Raw genomic sequence first — 17781 nt, 5'->3', positions numbered from 1 at the left:
ATGCTTCAGGTGAAGCTCATAGTAACTGGAGATGACTTTGGCTATTGTCCTCGGAGAAACCAAGGCATCGTGGACTGTTTCCTGGCTGGTGCGGTATCTAACGTGTCCCTGCTAGTCAATGGAAGTGCTGCAGCAGATGCAGCCAAGCTGGCGAGGAGGTAAGCTACTTTCTTTAGCTCTTTTGTGGACGGCCTCCACAGACTACCCATGGAAAGCCAAGCCTGTAAAACTTAGTATTTTGTAGCCCCAGTATAAACACTGTATCATAGTCCAGGCTGGTAGAAGACTGGATTCCAGGCATATTTACTAAGACTCTTCATGGTAAAACCAGTGACCTGCCAGCCATACCCAGAATGGCTCTTTCTCTGGTATTAGCCACTGCACTTTTTTTTTCCCCTTTGGATAGAAAGCCACTTACGCAATTTGACTAACAGACTTTGGGAATGTTCGACTTTCTTTTCCCACACTTCTAAAAGATGGACCATCAAAATCAAAGTCCACATTATATACCCAGACCAAGCTGCTACCCTTAAAACTATTAGACCATAAAAGCACAAATCTTTAAATCTCTTTTAATTTGACGCATGTCAGCCAGATTCACTGCAGAATCAGGGAAAGGAGTGATTCTGCAAGGGCTAAGTTATAAATCTGGGCAGTGGAAAACTTTATTTTTGCACCCCAGAAACCTTTAAAAAAAGCACCTCAATATTTCTATTAATTCTAGGTTTGATAAATCCATTTGTAAAAAAACATACATAGAGAGAGACACAATACCTTTTACCTGCCTTGTACCTACCACCTTTACTCCTTGATGGCACTCTTAGCACTTGGTAAATGCTTTTCTGCTGGAACTTTTCAGAGGTTGCTGGCACAGCTGGCTCTGTAGCAGATCAAATGCTATGTGTTGTTCTCATGGACTAGCCTAGCAAATCCTTTAACAGGAAGCATTACGTGTATTTAAAAGGTAAAACCCAGCTAATGCTTCAGCTCCAGTGTCGGCAGACACTTGGAAGCAGGAATATGTCCTGAAAGAGAGAGCAGCAGGGTTGAGAAACAATTTAGGAAAGCAGAAAAGGAGGAGCTGTACTGCTACTAGACTAACTGGGACCTTATGCTTCAAATACAGCTGCTGCAGGGGACAGTTTCACATGAGTCATGCTGTCCTTGTTCTCCTTGAGCATCTCTCCCTGGTTTGGCTGTGATTTTAGGAGTACTTGGAAATTGTTTGCAGCCTGTAGCTTCTTTGGTGTTGGGTGGTGCAGGAAAGCCAGGGTGTAGTGTTAGTGGCAAACTGGTCTTCTGTTAACAAGGTTAGAGATCACAGACAAGCATTGAGAGAGGAACTGCCTCTGGGATGTTAAAGGGAGAGGCAGCAGGACACAATGCTGTTGAGATGCCTAGAATCCTGTGAGTAAATGAAATGTAAAATAAGGAGATAAAGCCAAGCACTTCTCTCAGAACACAGGCACCATGAAACCCTTTAAGCCCCAATGCTCTCTTAATGTTGTCAGCTATTTTAGCCGTGCTCTTTAGCAGGCTTTTAAATATAGAATCCACCTGGCCTCATTTCCCTAGCCAAAAACTAGGCCATGTAATCAGAGGTTTAAAAAGCATCTTTGAATCCAGGTCGTGACACTTGTGCTGACAGCCGATATGGGCGTGAAAAGCCAGGCTGGAGGGCAGGTGACAGCAGAAGCTGCAACCTGTTGCTACAATTTCAGTCTTTTGGGTGGTGAATGAAATGGATTTAAATCTATTTCTGAGAAAATAAGCAGGGCAAATTTGGGAGCATCTATCAGCACTGAAGATCAACAGCCTAGGTTCTGCAGGCCCTTATTTGTGTAACTCTGTAGCTGCATTCAGCCCTACCCATGCATGGGGAAAACATTTGCAGGTGTGGGAAAAAGGGTTGGTCATGTTCTAATGCCAGCCCTGCTTCAGGTGCTGCTAGTACACATGCACTTAATCGGCACCTGTGCATGTAAAAATACTCGTGTCAGCCCTAAGATATTTGTTCCTCTATTGCAAAGGTTCAAGCAAATTATTTTTAGACACAGATGTCATAATAGGTCAGACTTACTACAAATGTCATTGAATCTGCCTCATCTTGTGGTGCAAAAATGGGAAAGTATCACTGTTGCTTGACTGCCTTGCCACTGTTATTCCCTCTTCCTCCACTGTCTCCCATCCCACTGTGAACATTGAGGCTTTGCAATGTTTTGTCTTTTATGGAATGAAAGTCTACCCTGTTTTTTCTCCCCGTGTTTGTCTTCCCCCACAGAGACCCAACTAAGCAAGTACTATATATATACAATATATGTGTATACACATGCATATATGCTTAATTCCATAGCAGACACTTCAGCCTTGACCAGTGGTGTAAGCACTGGATCTATCACCAGCTGAGAGAAGAAGCTTGAAGCAAGTAGCTTGTTCTTTCCTGTGGTGCGTTCCAGTGTTGTGGGATCTGGTCTTTTGCACACATGGTGCCAGGACTGTCAGAGTACTGGACTGTTCCTATGGCTTGTGGAGATTATCTGGGTGTTTCTTGATTGACTGTCTACGACATGGTTGCTCTTCACTGCCGGTTTTGAGCTCTCTCTCTCCACCTGGTTTTCAGTTAATTGGACATGGGCAAAGCTAATTAGTAACAAGACAACTTTTCTTGCAGGATAGTCCTTCTTAAGCACCTCATGCTGCCCTGCAATATTAGGACTCAGCATCCTTCAGAAAGGAACACAGTTCCCCTGGAATGTCATTCTTCCCTTCATTTTCCCAATAATTCTGTAGGCTTCTGGGTATGCCATCTGTTGCCCCATGTTTTTATTAGAAGCCTTGGCAGCAATGTGATGGTAGTCAGCAGATCTTTGTACCAGCTCTAACACAAACAAATTACAAAACAGCTGAACCAAGCAGTAAATAATACACCTTCCCTAACATCTTGTTTCTGGATCTTGGGCCTTTCTCATTCACTGTCACAACTGGGCTAAAAGAAGGGACCCACTCACTTCAGGCAAAAGAGAAGTTTCAGCAGAGGCCTGTTTCATCACTGAACGACAAACCTATTGATAGCAACTGCTAGAGCAGCACATAACCAGCATGGCAGATGGGAGAACAGACTTCAATTGTGTTTTTTTTTTTCTCAGTAACTCAAAACTTTTCTCTTCATAGGGCATAGACTGACTGCAACTTCCTGGTTATTCATATGATATAATCTCAATTTTCTACTTATCAAGCCCCACCTTAAAGTCAGCCAGTCTTCCTGGTGATTATTGCAGAGCCTTTCCCAGAGATTGGAAGGGTTATTTGCTACCTGGAATGAACAGGTCCCTTCATTTTTCCTTAGAAATATGGAGATAGCAGAAATAGAGAGACCTAAGATTGTTTGCTGCTATATTTTTCACCCCTTTTATCAACCAGCTCAGTTATGACTATTAGGACCCTTTTCCAGATGATTACATCCAAACACTTGACAAAGAGTGACATATTTTAAGACAGAATCACAGAATAGTCAGGGTTGGAAGGGACCTCTGGAGATCATCTAGTCCAACCCCCCTGCCAGAGCAGGGTCACCTACAACAGGTTGCACAGGACAGTGTCCAGGCGGGTTTTGAATGTCTCCAGAGTGGGAGACTCCACAACCTCTCTGGGCAGCCTGTTCCAGTGTTCCACTACCCTCAAAGTGAAGAAGTTCCTCCTCATGTTAAGATGGAACTTCCTATGTTCAAGCTGTGCCCATTACCCCTCGTCCTATCAATGGGCACCACTGAAAAAAGACTCCTCCTATCCCTCTGGCATCCTCCCTTTAAGTATTTGAAAGCATTAATAAGATCTCTAGCCTGAAGAGACCCAAGTTCCTCCGCCTTTCCTCGTATAAAAGATGTTCTAATCCCCTAATCATCTTCGTAGCCCTTTGCTGGACCCTCTCCAGCAGATCCCTGTCTTTCTTGAACTGGGGAGCCCAGAACTGGACGCAGTACTCCAGATGCGGCCTCACCAGGGCAGAGTAGAGGGGGAGGATGCCCTCCCTCGCCCTGCTGGCCACACTCTTCTTGATGCACCCCAGGATGCCATTGGCCCTCTTGGCCGCCAGGGCACATTGCTGGCTCATGGTCATCCTGTTGTCCACCAGGACTCCCAGGTCCCTTTCCACAGAGCTGCCCTCCAGGAGGTCAGCCCCCAACCTGTATTGATGCATGGGGTTATTCCTCCCCAGATGCAGTACCTTACATTTACCCTTGTTGAATTTCATTAGGTTCCTCTCTGCCCAACTCTCCAGCCTGTCCAGGTCATGCTGTAAAGCAGCACAGCCTTCTGGCGTGTCAGCCACTCCTCCCAGTTTAGTGTCATCAGCAAACTTGCTGATGGTACACTCTATCCCTTCATCCAGATCATCGATGAATATATTGAACAGGACTGAACCCAGTACTGACCCTTGAGGGACACCACTTGTTACTGACCTCCAACTAGACTCTGCGCCACTAACCACAACCCTCTAAGCTCTATCTGTCAGCCAGTTCTCAATCCACCCCACTGTCCATTCATCTAGCCCGCGCTTCCTAAGCTTGCATGTGAGGATGATGTGGGAGACAGTGTCGAAAGCTTTGCCAACACAACCTCCATCTTCCTGGTTTTTTTTTTTTTTTTTTTTTTTTTTTTTTTTTTTCTGTTTGAATGCTGAACATCAGCTACACAAAGCTGAAGCCTCTGCAACATCTGGGTACATTTAACAGAAGAATCTAACAAAACCACATTTAATTGCTGTCTATGTTTTCACTTCCTTTCCCATCAACACTAATTGCAAAATGTGTGTGTAAATTGTGACTTAATTCTGACCCTCCCAGTCAACATCTGACTAATCCAGAAGTCTCTCATGCTTTCTCATCACCCTTTTATCTGACTGTTAATCACATAGCAGACAGTTCCACTGCTGAACTGTGTTTGGATTAGGGGTGGGGCCCAATCTGAGGCTTTAAAACTAGAAGCCCAGATCATATTAACTTTACTGTCAACAGCACTTTTTGCTGATGTAAGGTCACAGACACAGAAGCTTCAGTTGATACAATGATGTAATTAAAAAAAAAAAGTAACATCCCTAAGCTATGTTACAATACCAGTTCTTAACACTGCAGAGGCTTTGGAGTGTTTCTTCCAGCAGAAATAAGTCCTTAGCAGTAATGGAGCAAGACAAGATGCTATTTGATGACGGACAGTTAGATCTTACAGTTTGCTAAAGGATGAAAGAAGGGGGAAAAGAAAAAAGCTATGCAAATGCCAATATGGCAGAAACTAAGAGGTGCGCTTTTTTGCACAAAGCACAGCCTTGCTTTGTCTGGCTTCAGACACTTGGATTACTGAAGCAGGATGTCTAGATGCAGATATTTACATGAGGCCTTTAATTGTGTCACACTTGGGCTGAAACCTGATGAACAGCGATTTCCTGGATAAGGATACAAACAGGATGCTGAAGGTGGGATCTATTTACCCATCAAGGAAAAGGGTAAGTGCCATGCTTATGCCAGAGCACGCGGCCTACAGCAAGACAATTGGGACTATGCTTGGAGAATCACATAATTCCCACAGCCACTGCAAGTGCTCCCAGGAACGCAGGGACTGCACAGACTCCATGCCATAGCCAGACAGGACCCAGGGCACTGTTACTCATCCATCAAGCTCAGAAATGTGCAAAGCTGGTGGGCACTTTAAAAACTGACTTAATATAGCAACTCTCCAGGGGACCCTTTACTCCTAAGGGTATGAATGAACAGGGATTGCAACTGCACAAAAGCCCATTGCCTCAGCAGAGATGTTTGTGTGGCAAAACAAGCAACTATTTGAAAAGAAAGCAGTTTAGCTAATTGTATTTCCTCTATTTGATATCTGGGCTGGGCATGTCAACTTTTTTCTTCCCCCCACCTCTACAGGGGATGCTGAGCACAGAACCACAGAGCCAGGCTGGTTTTAACAGCCAGCTTTCTCTCAGTGGAAACAGCTTGCTAACCTTAGTGGCTGCAGAAGCTCCTGGCCTGAACCTCTTCTCAAGAGGCTCACAGACAGCCCAGTCTAATGCTCCTTGTGCTATAAGAACACACACTTGTAGACACTGTCCTTTGGCTTTATCAGGAGTGAACTAAATCCTGCTTCGTGTCTCTGTATTCTCCAGGGCAATGGGACAGACTTGCAAACACCTAGACATGGGCTTCTCCAAACGGATTGTGGAAGGGCCATTGCTGCTTAAAACAACCACCAAAACTGAATTCAGAGAGACTAAGCAGATTCCTCAGCATCATTTTGTGTTGGCAACATAGCTGTTACTGCAATGCTTTTATTGCAGAAACTACACTCAATGCCAATCCTTTTACTTTGAATCTTGGGTGGAGCAATGAGCAGTTAGACTTGACCAGCAGGGCTCACCCTGTCCTATCTATAAAGGACTTAGGCAGAGGATTGGGTATGATGCCAAACCCACAACAGCTGAGCTGTTTCCAGTGTGGCATCACATGCTATATAAGCTGCTTGAGCTGCTGGTCTCTGCTTCAATATTTCAGCCAATAAAGTAGCAGATACTTTACAGTCTTTGAAAAGATGTGGGCAACTACAAAGTGAGTTTGTGTAGCAGAAACAATCATCTTCCCTCTGAAAAAAGGGCCCTTCCAGGACATTCCCATAACTTGACTTTTCTCCCTGCCTTTTTTACAATACAGCATGCCTTGGCATTGCTCTTTGGTTGCAGAAGCTACATTTCAGTGGTGAGAGGCACTTAAAGAGTCTGTCCAGTGGGTGTAGTAGTCAGTGGGGAAAAAAGCCTGTTGGCTCAGTCTTAAAGCCCCAGCCTCTGGTCAGGACAGAACATGATGAGAGCCCTGTCTCCCAAGGTACAGCCCAGCTAATGACTCTAATGCTTTAAGTTTTGCTCATGTTTTCATCTCATTGCACGTAGGACTTCAGATACTCATGCAGTCATGCAGTGTCAGGACTGTTAGGAAGGAACACCAGGCAGCAGGACATTTGGTGCTGAATAGGAGCATCATCTGGCTCACTGCACCCAGAGGAAACACATATTTAGATACAGGAAAATGTTGGCTAGCAGCAGAACTCTGCTGTACCTGCTGCATTGCCCTCCTTCCCATATCTTTACAGCTTTCCCAGCATGGCTGCTTCTGTGCACCTCCCACAGATGAATATTTCTGAGCAAGTTTCTCACATGTTGCATTTTGAGTTTTGGTTTCAGTCCCTGTATCCCAGAGCTGTTAAAACACTAGCAGTTCCTCTTCAGATGCCCCAGCATGGACAGTCTGTCAAACCAGACCTGCATTGCCCTCCTTCCCATATCTTTACAGCTTTCCCAGCATGGCTGCTTCTGTGCACCTCCCACAGATGAATATTTCTGAGCAAGTTTCTCACATGTTGCATTTTGAGTTTTGGTTTCAGTCCCTGTATCCCAGAGCTGTTAAAACACTAGCAGTTCCTCTTCAGATGCCCCAGCATGGACAGTCTGTCAAACCAGACCTGCATTGCCCTCCTTCCCATATCTTTACAGCTTTCCCAGCATGGCTGCTTCTGTGCACCTCCCACAGATGAATATTTCTGAGCAAGTTTCTCACATGTTGCATTTTGAGTTTTGGTTTCAGTCCCTGTATCCCAGAGCTGTTAAAACACTAGCAGTTCCTCTTCAGATGCCCCAGCATGGACAGTCTGTCAAACCAGCCAGGACTAACTCTAAAACTATTAAGATATTCAGCTGGTGTTAGCCAAAGCTCTGAAAGATGTTCTAATGTTACAGTCAGAGTCTCCCCTTACAGTGAGAACAAGGCCAGCTCTTTCTGCACTTCCACATTCTGCACATTCCCCAGCGCTGGGGCTGGCTTCAGCTCAGGCGGAGGAGCAGCTCTAATGTTACACAGGGCAGTGTTTGGCTCCTTGGTGTCCCACACCTGTCAGAGGGGCTTGCCTTTTCCTGGAAATAGCTTCCCCTACAGCATTTGAGGCACTGCACAATTGGAAGTAGTTCATTCGATGCTCCTGGGAGACAACACTGAGAGGCTCAGCTGTTCATTTCTTGCCCTCCCACAACACATGAGAAGGAGAGTGCTCAACAAAAAATGTCTTCATCTGCTGATTCATGGTAACACATGAATCCTTTTTCCTGCAGACAGCACTGGCTGTGGTACAAATAATGCTGTCAGCTGATGCAGTCAGAGCTTCCCAGAGACACGATAAAGAATCTGGGGTGGATTTCTAAAAGCCAAAACAAAACCACAGGCTCCCACTGTGCCTTTGGGCTCATGCAGGTTACACAGCAGGTCACAGGATGGAGCAGAAGTCCTCCTGCCACAGCACCCCTTCTGCCCTGTAGCTGCCTCCCTGCCCCACCATCAGCTGTCTGCTTAAGGGCCCCCACTCCCAATGACAGCATCCTCCAGTTCCTTTATTAGCAAGGTGTGCACATCGTGTGCTCAGGTCCCTTGTATGAAAACCAGATGAACATTTATCATCAATTATACAATCAGGCCCTGCTGCAGAGAACTCACCAAATCGGAAAAGCCAGAAAGGACCTTTCTCTCCACAAGCTGTTTTGCTCCATTAAGCAAACATTCAAGCTCCCTAATCACACAGTGGCCTGGAAAGACATGGACTCATTTCATGACTTGACTCAACTTTTATGTCTTTGACAAGGAGCAGTATCTAGCAACAGACTACACCATCCATCTGGAGCACAAGACATAGAGAAGCCAGGAAAATAAGAATTTCAGTCCTGCAAGGGCCAAAGCCTTAAGACCTGAAGGAGCTAAATGACTCTGACTTGGTCCAATCCGCCCACAATCCTGTCCCCAGTAACTTGGTGCTTAACCGGTCAGCTTCAGGGCAGAAGACAGAAGGGGAAGATCTGGGTTTTTTTTGCATGCTTTGCATAAATGGAGAGTGCTTTCGTTTTCCTCTTCATGGTACAAGCACTGTAACAGGGACGGACCGTGCCCAGTTTTGGCAGCTCCATGCAGAAGTTCCAGGAAGGATTTAAAGCGTCACAGACTTGTTGCCTTGAAATTAACTCTGCACCATGACTCAGACTGGGCAGCACAGAAGGAACATTGCAGTTCTGCATTTGCTTACTGGGTCAGCCAGAGGCCAGGGGTTGTCTTGGAAAAAGTTTCAAAGCATCATTTTGGCCACTGATTCTGAGGATTTCCAGAAGTGCTAATGAAACTCATCATAAATCTGAGCACTCACAGGTCCTGTTTTTATTGTAGCGGAATCCACAGCACAGACCAAGAAGGAAACACCAACACTCTGCAAAGCTCTGTGGCTGAGAGGACCTCTGCAGATACACTAGCTCCATAGTTTGTTTGGTTTTGTTGTTGTTGTTTTTTTTTTTTTTTTTTTTTTTTCAGTTTTGCAGAGTGCAACTAGTTAACAAATTGGACCCAAGAGATTCCTTAGTCAGACTCTACACTTACACTGCCGACCTCCCTGCAATAATCCTTCATCTCTGACAGAGATATGCTACTTTGTAGGACTTAGCCTTGTCACTCGGGGAGCAGACAGAAACCTGGCCACTGCGGGCAATTTCAGTGGCAGCCTCTTGGATCAGGAAACCCTTAAACTCAGTATTTACACTTGTAGCCTATCCTGTTGCAGTAACAGCTGCCTTGGGCACTGTTTATGTATCACTGGATTCTACTTAAGGGCAGCTTTAGAAGTTGTCAAGTAAAACTCAAATGTCTTGTAAATGTAGCATCCTTAATGGAGTAAGCAACTCAAGGGAATACCTATGAGGGCTAATGAAGTGCTTTAGAAAAGAGTTGCAAGGTCCAGATTTCTGTTAGTCACTAGTGACTGCAGGGCAGTTACTTGTAGCATGCAGTTAGAACATTTAGTGCAGTTATTTAATGCACTTACAGCATTTAATCTGAGACACTTTGTGTCTGCTCTTTCCACGGGAGTCAGGGTGAGAACAGAGTTGGGGGAGTCTCAGACAGGCCCTTGGTAGACTGCACAGGATTATCACCTGGTGATATTCTGCTCTGGTTTGTGTTGTTCTGCTTTACTTTGTAGAAGAGCAGAGATTTGAAGATGTACTCCAGTTGAGTATACCACCACTTTTTAGATCAGTTTAGATCTTTCACTGAAATTGCCCCCTTTGGCCACACTAAGGGAGGCAGAGGTGCAAAGCTTAACAGATATTTCATTCCTGTTACAGATACAACATCCCAATAGGCCTGCATGCCAACCTCTCTGAGGGCTCTCCTGTATGTGAGGTGCTCAAGACAAACTCTTCTCTGCTCAACCAAGATGGATTCTTCCATGGGAAAATGGGATTCAGAACAGCTCTATCAAAAGGTCTCCTGAATATGTCAGAGGTAGGAGAAAGCCACAAACAACCATGCAACTTGCTTTCCTAATGCAGATCAGCCTGCACTTATCCCACCGCATAACAGCTGAAGATCTTTCCAGGCCCTATCTGTAAGCTTAGAGGTGACTCTCGACCATGTTGCCTGGGCAGCTAGAGCTGGCTTTCTGGGTCCTAGGCGTGGTTCTGCTGAAGGCTCTGCAGCCTTTGAGAACTCATTTCTCCCTGCTTCTGTGCCTGCATACACTAATGTCCTGTTAACTACTTATCTGAGGGGGCAGAGGAGGCATTGGAACAGATATTTACAAAGAACCTAGAGATCAGTAAAGGCAAAATGCCAGAGAAATGCTAAGTAGGCTTTTCATCACTTTGTGAGAGTCTTTTGTTCTCTGTGGAGATGGCTGATTTTGCCCCGTGAACAAGGATGAACATGTTCAGGCAATCAAAACTGCCTGTGGGATATGAACACCAATTTCCCCATTAATTTTACAGTGAAATGGGTATTCAGATATCCTAGGTATTTTAGAAAATCCCAGCATTAGCACCATCCACATAACTAGTAGCATAATGAGACTCATGCCTAGGGAAGATTCTGGGCAACACAGCAGCACTGTGTGTCCGCTTGTACATCACAGCTCTTTGGGCCTCCCAGGGCCAGGTCACAAGCACTGGCCACCAGGGTCTCCAGCAGCCCCCCTATGCTCTCCTGATCTCTGCCTGCTGTCAGGTCTTGCTCTGACCCTTCTCTGCTGTGCAGGTGAAGCAGGAGCTAAAGGCCCAGGTCGAACTGTTCCATGAGCTGACAGGTCACCTACCTCCTCACATGGATGGGCACCAGCACGTTCACGTCCTCCCAGGTAAGAACAGAGTCCTCTTCCTCTCAGTGTTGAGCAGGAGAGAGTCAGCCCTGAGGAGCCTCCCCCTGCCATGGCTCCCCATTTGGGCAATAAGCCTCACCGTAAGATACCTGCTCTACAATTGCAGTTTGAATGGTCCCACCTGGGCCCTGGGGAGACAGTCCCGCCCAAACTGGCTGCTTGGTGAGCTGCCTCTTTCCATAGCATTACAAAGGTATTAACAGCACAAATGGCCCAGGTTGCACCTTTTCCTGCAAGGGCTGGTAATTCACCTCAGCATCCTAATTCCATGCTGCTGCTTGCATCGAAGGAGGCAGACCAGGGGCAGCAGCAGACCGGGCAGTTTAAACTGGAATGCTGGAGTTTAGGAAAGCTGGTAGCTCTTTCGGGTGCTAGGAGAACTCCCATCCTGTCAGTTGTGTTTCCACACCAATCTCTCTCTGCAGGTCTCAGCCTACTTTACAGAGGTGGGCAAGTATCTTTGTCCCTCTATGTTTGCAAATAAGGTCACTGTGGTATAGAGTTGGAAAACTGAATGAGCAAAAAAAATCCAGATGTCCCCTCTCCAACACTCAGCTGCCCCTGGATGACATCACTCTTGGCAATCTACCCTCACAACAAACCTGTCTGTGCAGGGACTTCATGAAAAACTTGTTCCTGACAGTGCAGTCACCTCTGGTGCACTCTAGGACCAGAGCCACTAACTTGGAAGGGGTTGCTGGACTAAATGCTCAGTGCAGAAGGGGAGACGAGGCACCTATAGCAGACGCTTGAGGGAGTAATGTTTCCAGTACAGAAGGGGACTCCCATCCAGATGAAGAAAGCAATCTCAGCAGAAGAGTAGCCAAATGGAATTCTGTTTTCTTAAACACGGAAAGACCTCTCTGTGCTAACAGATTTCAGGGGATGTGATGAGCTGGTTATCTGATTCCTGACTGAAGCGTCTCTGTTTTTACTTACAGAAGTCAGGCATGTATTTGCAGAGGTGTTAGAGGAATATGGGATTAAGTATACACGTGTCCCAATAGAGCCAGGCCTTCATAACTGTGACTGGATTCCACCATCCCTGATGGAATTTTATCTGGGAGTAGAAGAAGATTCTTTTAACACAGTGGATGTATTTACAAGGCATGGAATAAGGTAAGACAGGCATTACTCATCCTTTTTGTAGTAAGGCTTTAAGATCTTATCAGTTCCTTACAGCTTCTTTTCAGAAGGGAACACCACCTTTCTCTTTCCACATTGGGGCTTACAAGAAGGTTCAGGAGTACAGAAGTGCTGGGGGCACAAGGGCTTAGTAAGAAGTTTTGTTTGAAGAGAGATGACTCACCTCCCACCTAAAAGAAATTGTTCTTTTCAGGCTATGTTTCTCAGCCTTTCTAGCGAAGCAGCTTTAGCCTGGCATCTCGGACATAGGAGGCAGAACTGCTGTATCAACACTGGAATTATAAAAGTAAGAATTAGGGCAAGTTTTGAAGAAATAACTTTCATCTCCCTGGAATAGTAGAATGGGTTTTAAGTAGCAGGAAAGAGACTAATTAGAAACAAGTGTTTGTTGTTAAGGGGAGGCAAGAAGCTCAGAGAGCTTGCAGTGCCACAGCAGGTGATCACTGCTCTAAGCAAATGGTCTTGTCAGTGCCCTGCATCTTGGGGACCAAATCCAAAAAGTTCAGCCCTTCCCCCAGTAACATACCTTTCTTAAAATCTTAAATCAGATAGTGTTTTATGCATTAAAGACATTTCATTTGACACTGTTGTAGTCACCTGTCCTTTGGGGCAGATTTCATTACTTCTTAAGTCTACTGAAAAAGTTCTTTTCTTGGATGTTTTTTGGTATCCGTTGTTCTCAATGCTAGCAGCAGACCGGCATTTCCCTGTGCTCTTTCCAGCTGGAGCACAGAGACTGTACTTGAACAGCCCATTTCCAAGGGAGTGGAGGGTACAGCAACTCAGAGCAGTTCATCAGGAGACAGTAACTCTCCTTTTAGGACAGGTTCACCATAGGGACAGAGCAGGGGACCTTAGTGGAAACCCCGCGCGCTCCAGGGCTCCCTGCGCTATCGAAGGGGCAGGGGTGGTGTCGATCTGCCTCTGAGAAGCAGCTGCTCCAGGGACCCACCTCTCCAGGGATGCAGGGAGGAACTCGCAGGGCCACGCTGGGACTTGCACCTTTATACCCCTGCGGCTGTGGCCGCCGGTCAGACATGCACCGCGCTGCACCTCGTCTCCTGGCATCAGGGGGGGTGAGGAGGGAAAAACCCTTAAAAAAGAAACATGTACCACGAGGAAACCCAGGAAAGCGAGAAGAGTGCAGTCCGCTTAAATCACAGGGAGCCCAAATCTGCAACTCAGTTTCAGCATCTCTGCAAAGAGGCACCACACAGCCCCTGGAGTTCCGTTTATGATACTGGAGAGCACAAGACAGTGCTTACTGCATAGACGTGAGGCATTAGGAAGTTTAGTCAGTTTACAGTTAAAAAAGGTTAAACTTTTTTTTTCCCCAAGTCCTGCAAACACTTCTCAGAGCTGAGTGTTCAGCTGGGCTCTTCCTCGATCATGCAGGTAATGACTCCAGCTTTGGTTTCTTCCAAAAACTTACTCGTTCTGCCCTCACGGACACTTACAACCCTCCTGGGCTTGTACATGCCAAGCTAGAAGAACTGAGGTTTGTAGCCAGACTTGAACAAATAATTGTGTTGAAGCTACACAGAAACAGCCTCTAGCTGGTGTCCTCTTAGCTGCATGATCTTTAGCAGTAACAGCATTTTGTCCAGTGTTTTGTCTTTTATTATGGCTCTTTGATATGTTCTAGCAGAATGATTTGTTAGCAGGATGGTTTCAATTTTATTTCAGGCTCTTTTTTTGTTTCCCTTTAGCTGAGGGTTATTATCTAGCGGCAGTTATTATTCAGGTTTTAATTAGCCTAGCAATGGCCTGGCAGTAATATTTTGATAGTCTGGCATTTCTCAGTTTAGCTCTGCTCTTCCCTTTTGTGCCAATAAAATGCACCTGTAAGCTCACAGATTCCAACCAACCTTGTGCTGTGACACAGTACACATAAATACAGTTGTCATACAGCACTGGTACAGGGGCTTTGCTGGGACTTTCTGTCAGGCTGAAGAACTGCTGCTTTAAATAGTATCCTGGTTTTAATAAGGAAAGAAAAAGCATTACTGGCTTGTAGTTCTGGGTTTGTTTTTTTTTTGTTTATAGTTAAAAGTTTTAAAATCCCCCTCCCCTTTTTCTATTTAAAGTTTTAGGTAAATTTTTATTCCTAATCCACTGGACATAACACACTCATAATAACTACCTCCTTGGCATTAATATCAGTGTTCCCTCCTCTGGCTGCAGGTGGCCAGACATTTACATAGGTTTGAGTACCATGGGGAAGAACATGTCTGTCAGTAGCATCTGGAGTGCCATCGATACTGCCATCGTGGAGTTCACGTCCAAGGCGCCCTTGCCTGCACACCCAACACCACAGAGCAGGACAGTAACGATCGAACTGATGGTGCATCCAGGGTACCCGAGTGTCCCACCCGTCGGTGGCTGCGGGGAAGGACCAGATGACTTCTCACAGTCCTGGGAGCGCCTCCATGAACTCCAGACATTAATTAAGCCAGAGCTGCAGAGCCATTACAAAACCCGGAACATTCAGCTTTGTTCATTCAAAGATCTTTAGGTAAACAAGCATACATACATACATTTATTCATACTCTGAAGATAGGCAGTCGCTAATGTCCTGAGAAGCCAGACCGCTGTTATCAGTGTAATACCTCCTGGTGCAGCTGACAGGCTCTGGGAACGGCGTTAGGATGCTCATGGAAGAGCAGCACCCTGTGAGCAGTGACAGGCAGCACCCCAGAGCCCCGACTGGCAGTTTTTAGGCCACAGCCTCTGCTCTGAACGTGACAAACCCCTTCTGCATCACCTACTCACACACTGTTCCAGCCAAGTCCCAGCCCTCTTCCCGGGCCTCAGTTCCTGCCTACCCGATGGTGAGCAGCACAGACGGGCTTTGCTGCGAGACCAAGGAGCACACTACCACCCTGAGGGTTCTCATCATTTCTCTTTTTGGACTTAGCTGCAAGAAGAGAAACATGCCGGGGAGCCAGTCATGCTTTGGAGCAAACCACTCAGTGCGTGTTGCCTACAGGAGGCCTGGCAACCTCCAGCATTTCATTTTCTTAAGTACCCAGTCATGGTTCCTTTGCCTCCACTCGTGCCTGCTCTTCGATGGCAAGGGGCACGGTACTTCAGAGCGTTTCTCTGGCCAGAGCAGTTGGATCACCGGTCTGCAGCCATATTCCATGTACAACCTCAGCCAGCAGTAATTATGGCTCTTCCTATTTACATTGCCTCTTGGCATTAAGCCACCGTAGGAAAGTAACATCAGCCACAGCCCTTTCAGAGTGGCTTTTTTTTTTTTTTTGGATGACTTTAAAAGAACAGCAACTGTTGACCCATCTGCTATTTCGGTAACTGCTGCATATGAGAGATCACCAGCAACTGTTCCTGCACTGCCCACTGCCTCTCATGAAGAATGTGGGGGATGGCTGGGTACCAACTGTGAGCAAGTTTTCAAGTGGAGAAGGTCCTTGTATTTGTCCATTTTTATTCCTGTCATCAAAGCATTTGAACTTCAATAAGCCCTACTAATACTGATACCTTTAACTGTGTTCTTAACTGTAGCCATCACTCACATATAACATTCACAGGGAAAAAAATATTTTAGATTTTTTATGCTCATTTTCTGTGCAAAAGTGATCTATTTAACATAATCATTTTTGGTCAACCATTTTTTTAATATTACAAATTTGAATATGATTATCATTCTTTTAAATGAAAAATAAACTCAGGCCTTTTTCTACTGTAATGCTTCAGGAGGCTTTTGCCTTTAGTTGTAGCTGGAGAGCAAACACCACCCACCTGTCTGCTCCTCCTGCGACTGCCTGCGCAGTGCCGAAAGCACATCTCTTTCTATCATTAATGGGAACCGTCTGACCTTCCCTATAAAACATGTGAGGAGGTTTTGTTCTGCACAAATATGAAAAACAGCATCGAAGATTTTTTTTCCAGTTCGTTCCTAAATTATTATCACAGAATTCATTTGATATACGACAAGTAAAGTATGTTTTTAAAGAAGCCCATCCACTGTACTGTGCAAGTGCTACACCAAACAGCCAAGCCAGGTGAGAGCAGTAGTTACCTTTTGGAACGACTTGATTTCCGAGGCTTGTCCCGTCGGTGTTTGGCAGCAAAGCTCCTGCTATGTAATAAGAGAGAATACAAAACCCCGAGAGACATCAGACCCGCAGAAAGCAGCTGACATTCCAGAGCACAGCTTGACCTGTGAGTGCCATCTAGTGACTGATGATATTTTATTCACATGCAGGGATAAGCCTGACAGCAACACCAGTTATTTAATACCAGATCTCAGCTTTTTCTGTAATAAAATTGTATTTTGATGGCTACTTTTTAACCTTATTTTTAACATTTAAATTGTTCCATATTGTAAGCGATGACTTTGCTCTGATCACGATCCTTGGGATGTTACACACCCGTTGACTGTCGTATGCATCTTCTGCTAGCTGACCACGGCAAACACAGCGGCAGTCTTACCTGAGTTAGTTCTGTATTGTGAACAAAACCAAAAAAATTTTGCAAATTCCATATTTTTAAACAAACAGCATTAAACGCCAATTTTTTTTTTTAATTCAAGGGAGTTTTAAAGGGAGAAATAAAGAACTACTAAAAGACTTCTAAATAAGGAACCTTCCAATTGCATAAAATGTACAGAGATAAGGAAGTTTCTCTGGTTCTATGAAAGCTTTAAAGACAGCAATGAGTTGAAACTAAAATCACATTCAGACCACTACCTACAAATGTCATTGCACCAGGATACTTAAAAAAAAAGAAGTCTAAACCCCAGATCTCTCTGAAAATAAAACCATGCCACAAAGCCTTTAAGAGCAATTTTTATTAGGGTAGCAGAATGGAATTGCAGAAAGCCTATACCAGTACTCCTGGGTGTAGTTTCACCAGTATGTTGTTTTTATTTTGGATATTAAACTGCACGTTTAGAATTCAGCATGGCTTAGGGAACCAGGGAGAACAAGAGCTTGATTTCCTGAGTTAACATAGGACTTCGTACTTTGATTTTTTTTTTTGTCCTCAGACTTCAGCCATACAGCACAGTATCTGATCTCTATCTTTTTTCAGAGGGCTGCCTACAAACAAAAGCCATCGCTTAGGTTACACATCTCGTAGTTTAGGAATTGAACTATGAAGAACACACAAAGAGAACTGATAGCAATATCTCTCTTCTACGCGACCTTTGCAGATGAAATCGGCATAGTTGGTATAGCGCCGCTGTAGCCCGTATGAATCGACTGGAGTTCCGTGAATTACACAGCCCTTCAGTTCCCTTTCAAGAGCATCCAAGTCACACTGATTCAGATAAATGCAGTCTTTAACCTGAGAGGCTTACAACCAGAAAGATACGAGGGCAGCAAACTAGTGCTACAGTTTTGTTTTAAATGAAAATAAAATTTAGAGAACGGCAAGTTTCCATGC

General features: G+C 45.2%; 1 protein-coding gene across 1 annotated transcript; it reads left to right on the top strand.

Moving 5' to 3' along the window:
- Positions 1-17769, top strand: YDJC (YdjC chitooligosaccharide deacetylase homolog; the record flags this gene model as incomplete). Its single annotated transcript, XM_082491592.1, has 6 exons — positions 1-158; positions 10199-10358; positions 11106-11205; positions 12168-12345; positions 14557-14887; positions 17428-17769. The coding sequence occupies 5 exons, from the start codon at positions 1-3 to the stop codon at positions 14885-14887; spliced, it is 927 nt and encodes a 308-aa protein (XP_082347718.1). The 3' UTR covers positions 17428-17769.
- Positions 17770-17781: the final 12 nt, after the last annotated feature.

Source organism: Vanellus vanellus (assembly GCF_965231255.1).
Source record: "Vanellus vanellus genome assembly, chromosome: 16".
NCBI classification, from domain to species: domain Eukaryota; kingdom Metazoa; phylum Chordata; class Aves; order Charadriiformes; family Charadriidae; genus Vanellus; species Vanellus vanellus.
Note: the sequence above shows the minus strand (reverse complement) of the source record. Positions and strands in the feature narration are given on the sequence as shown.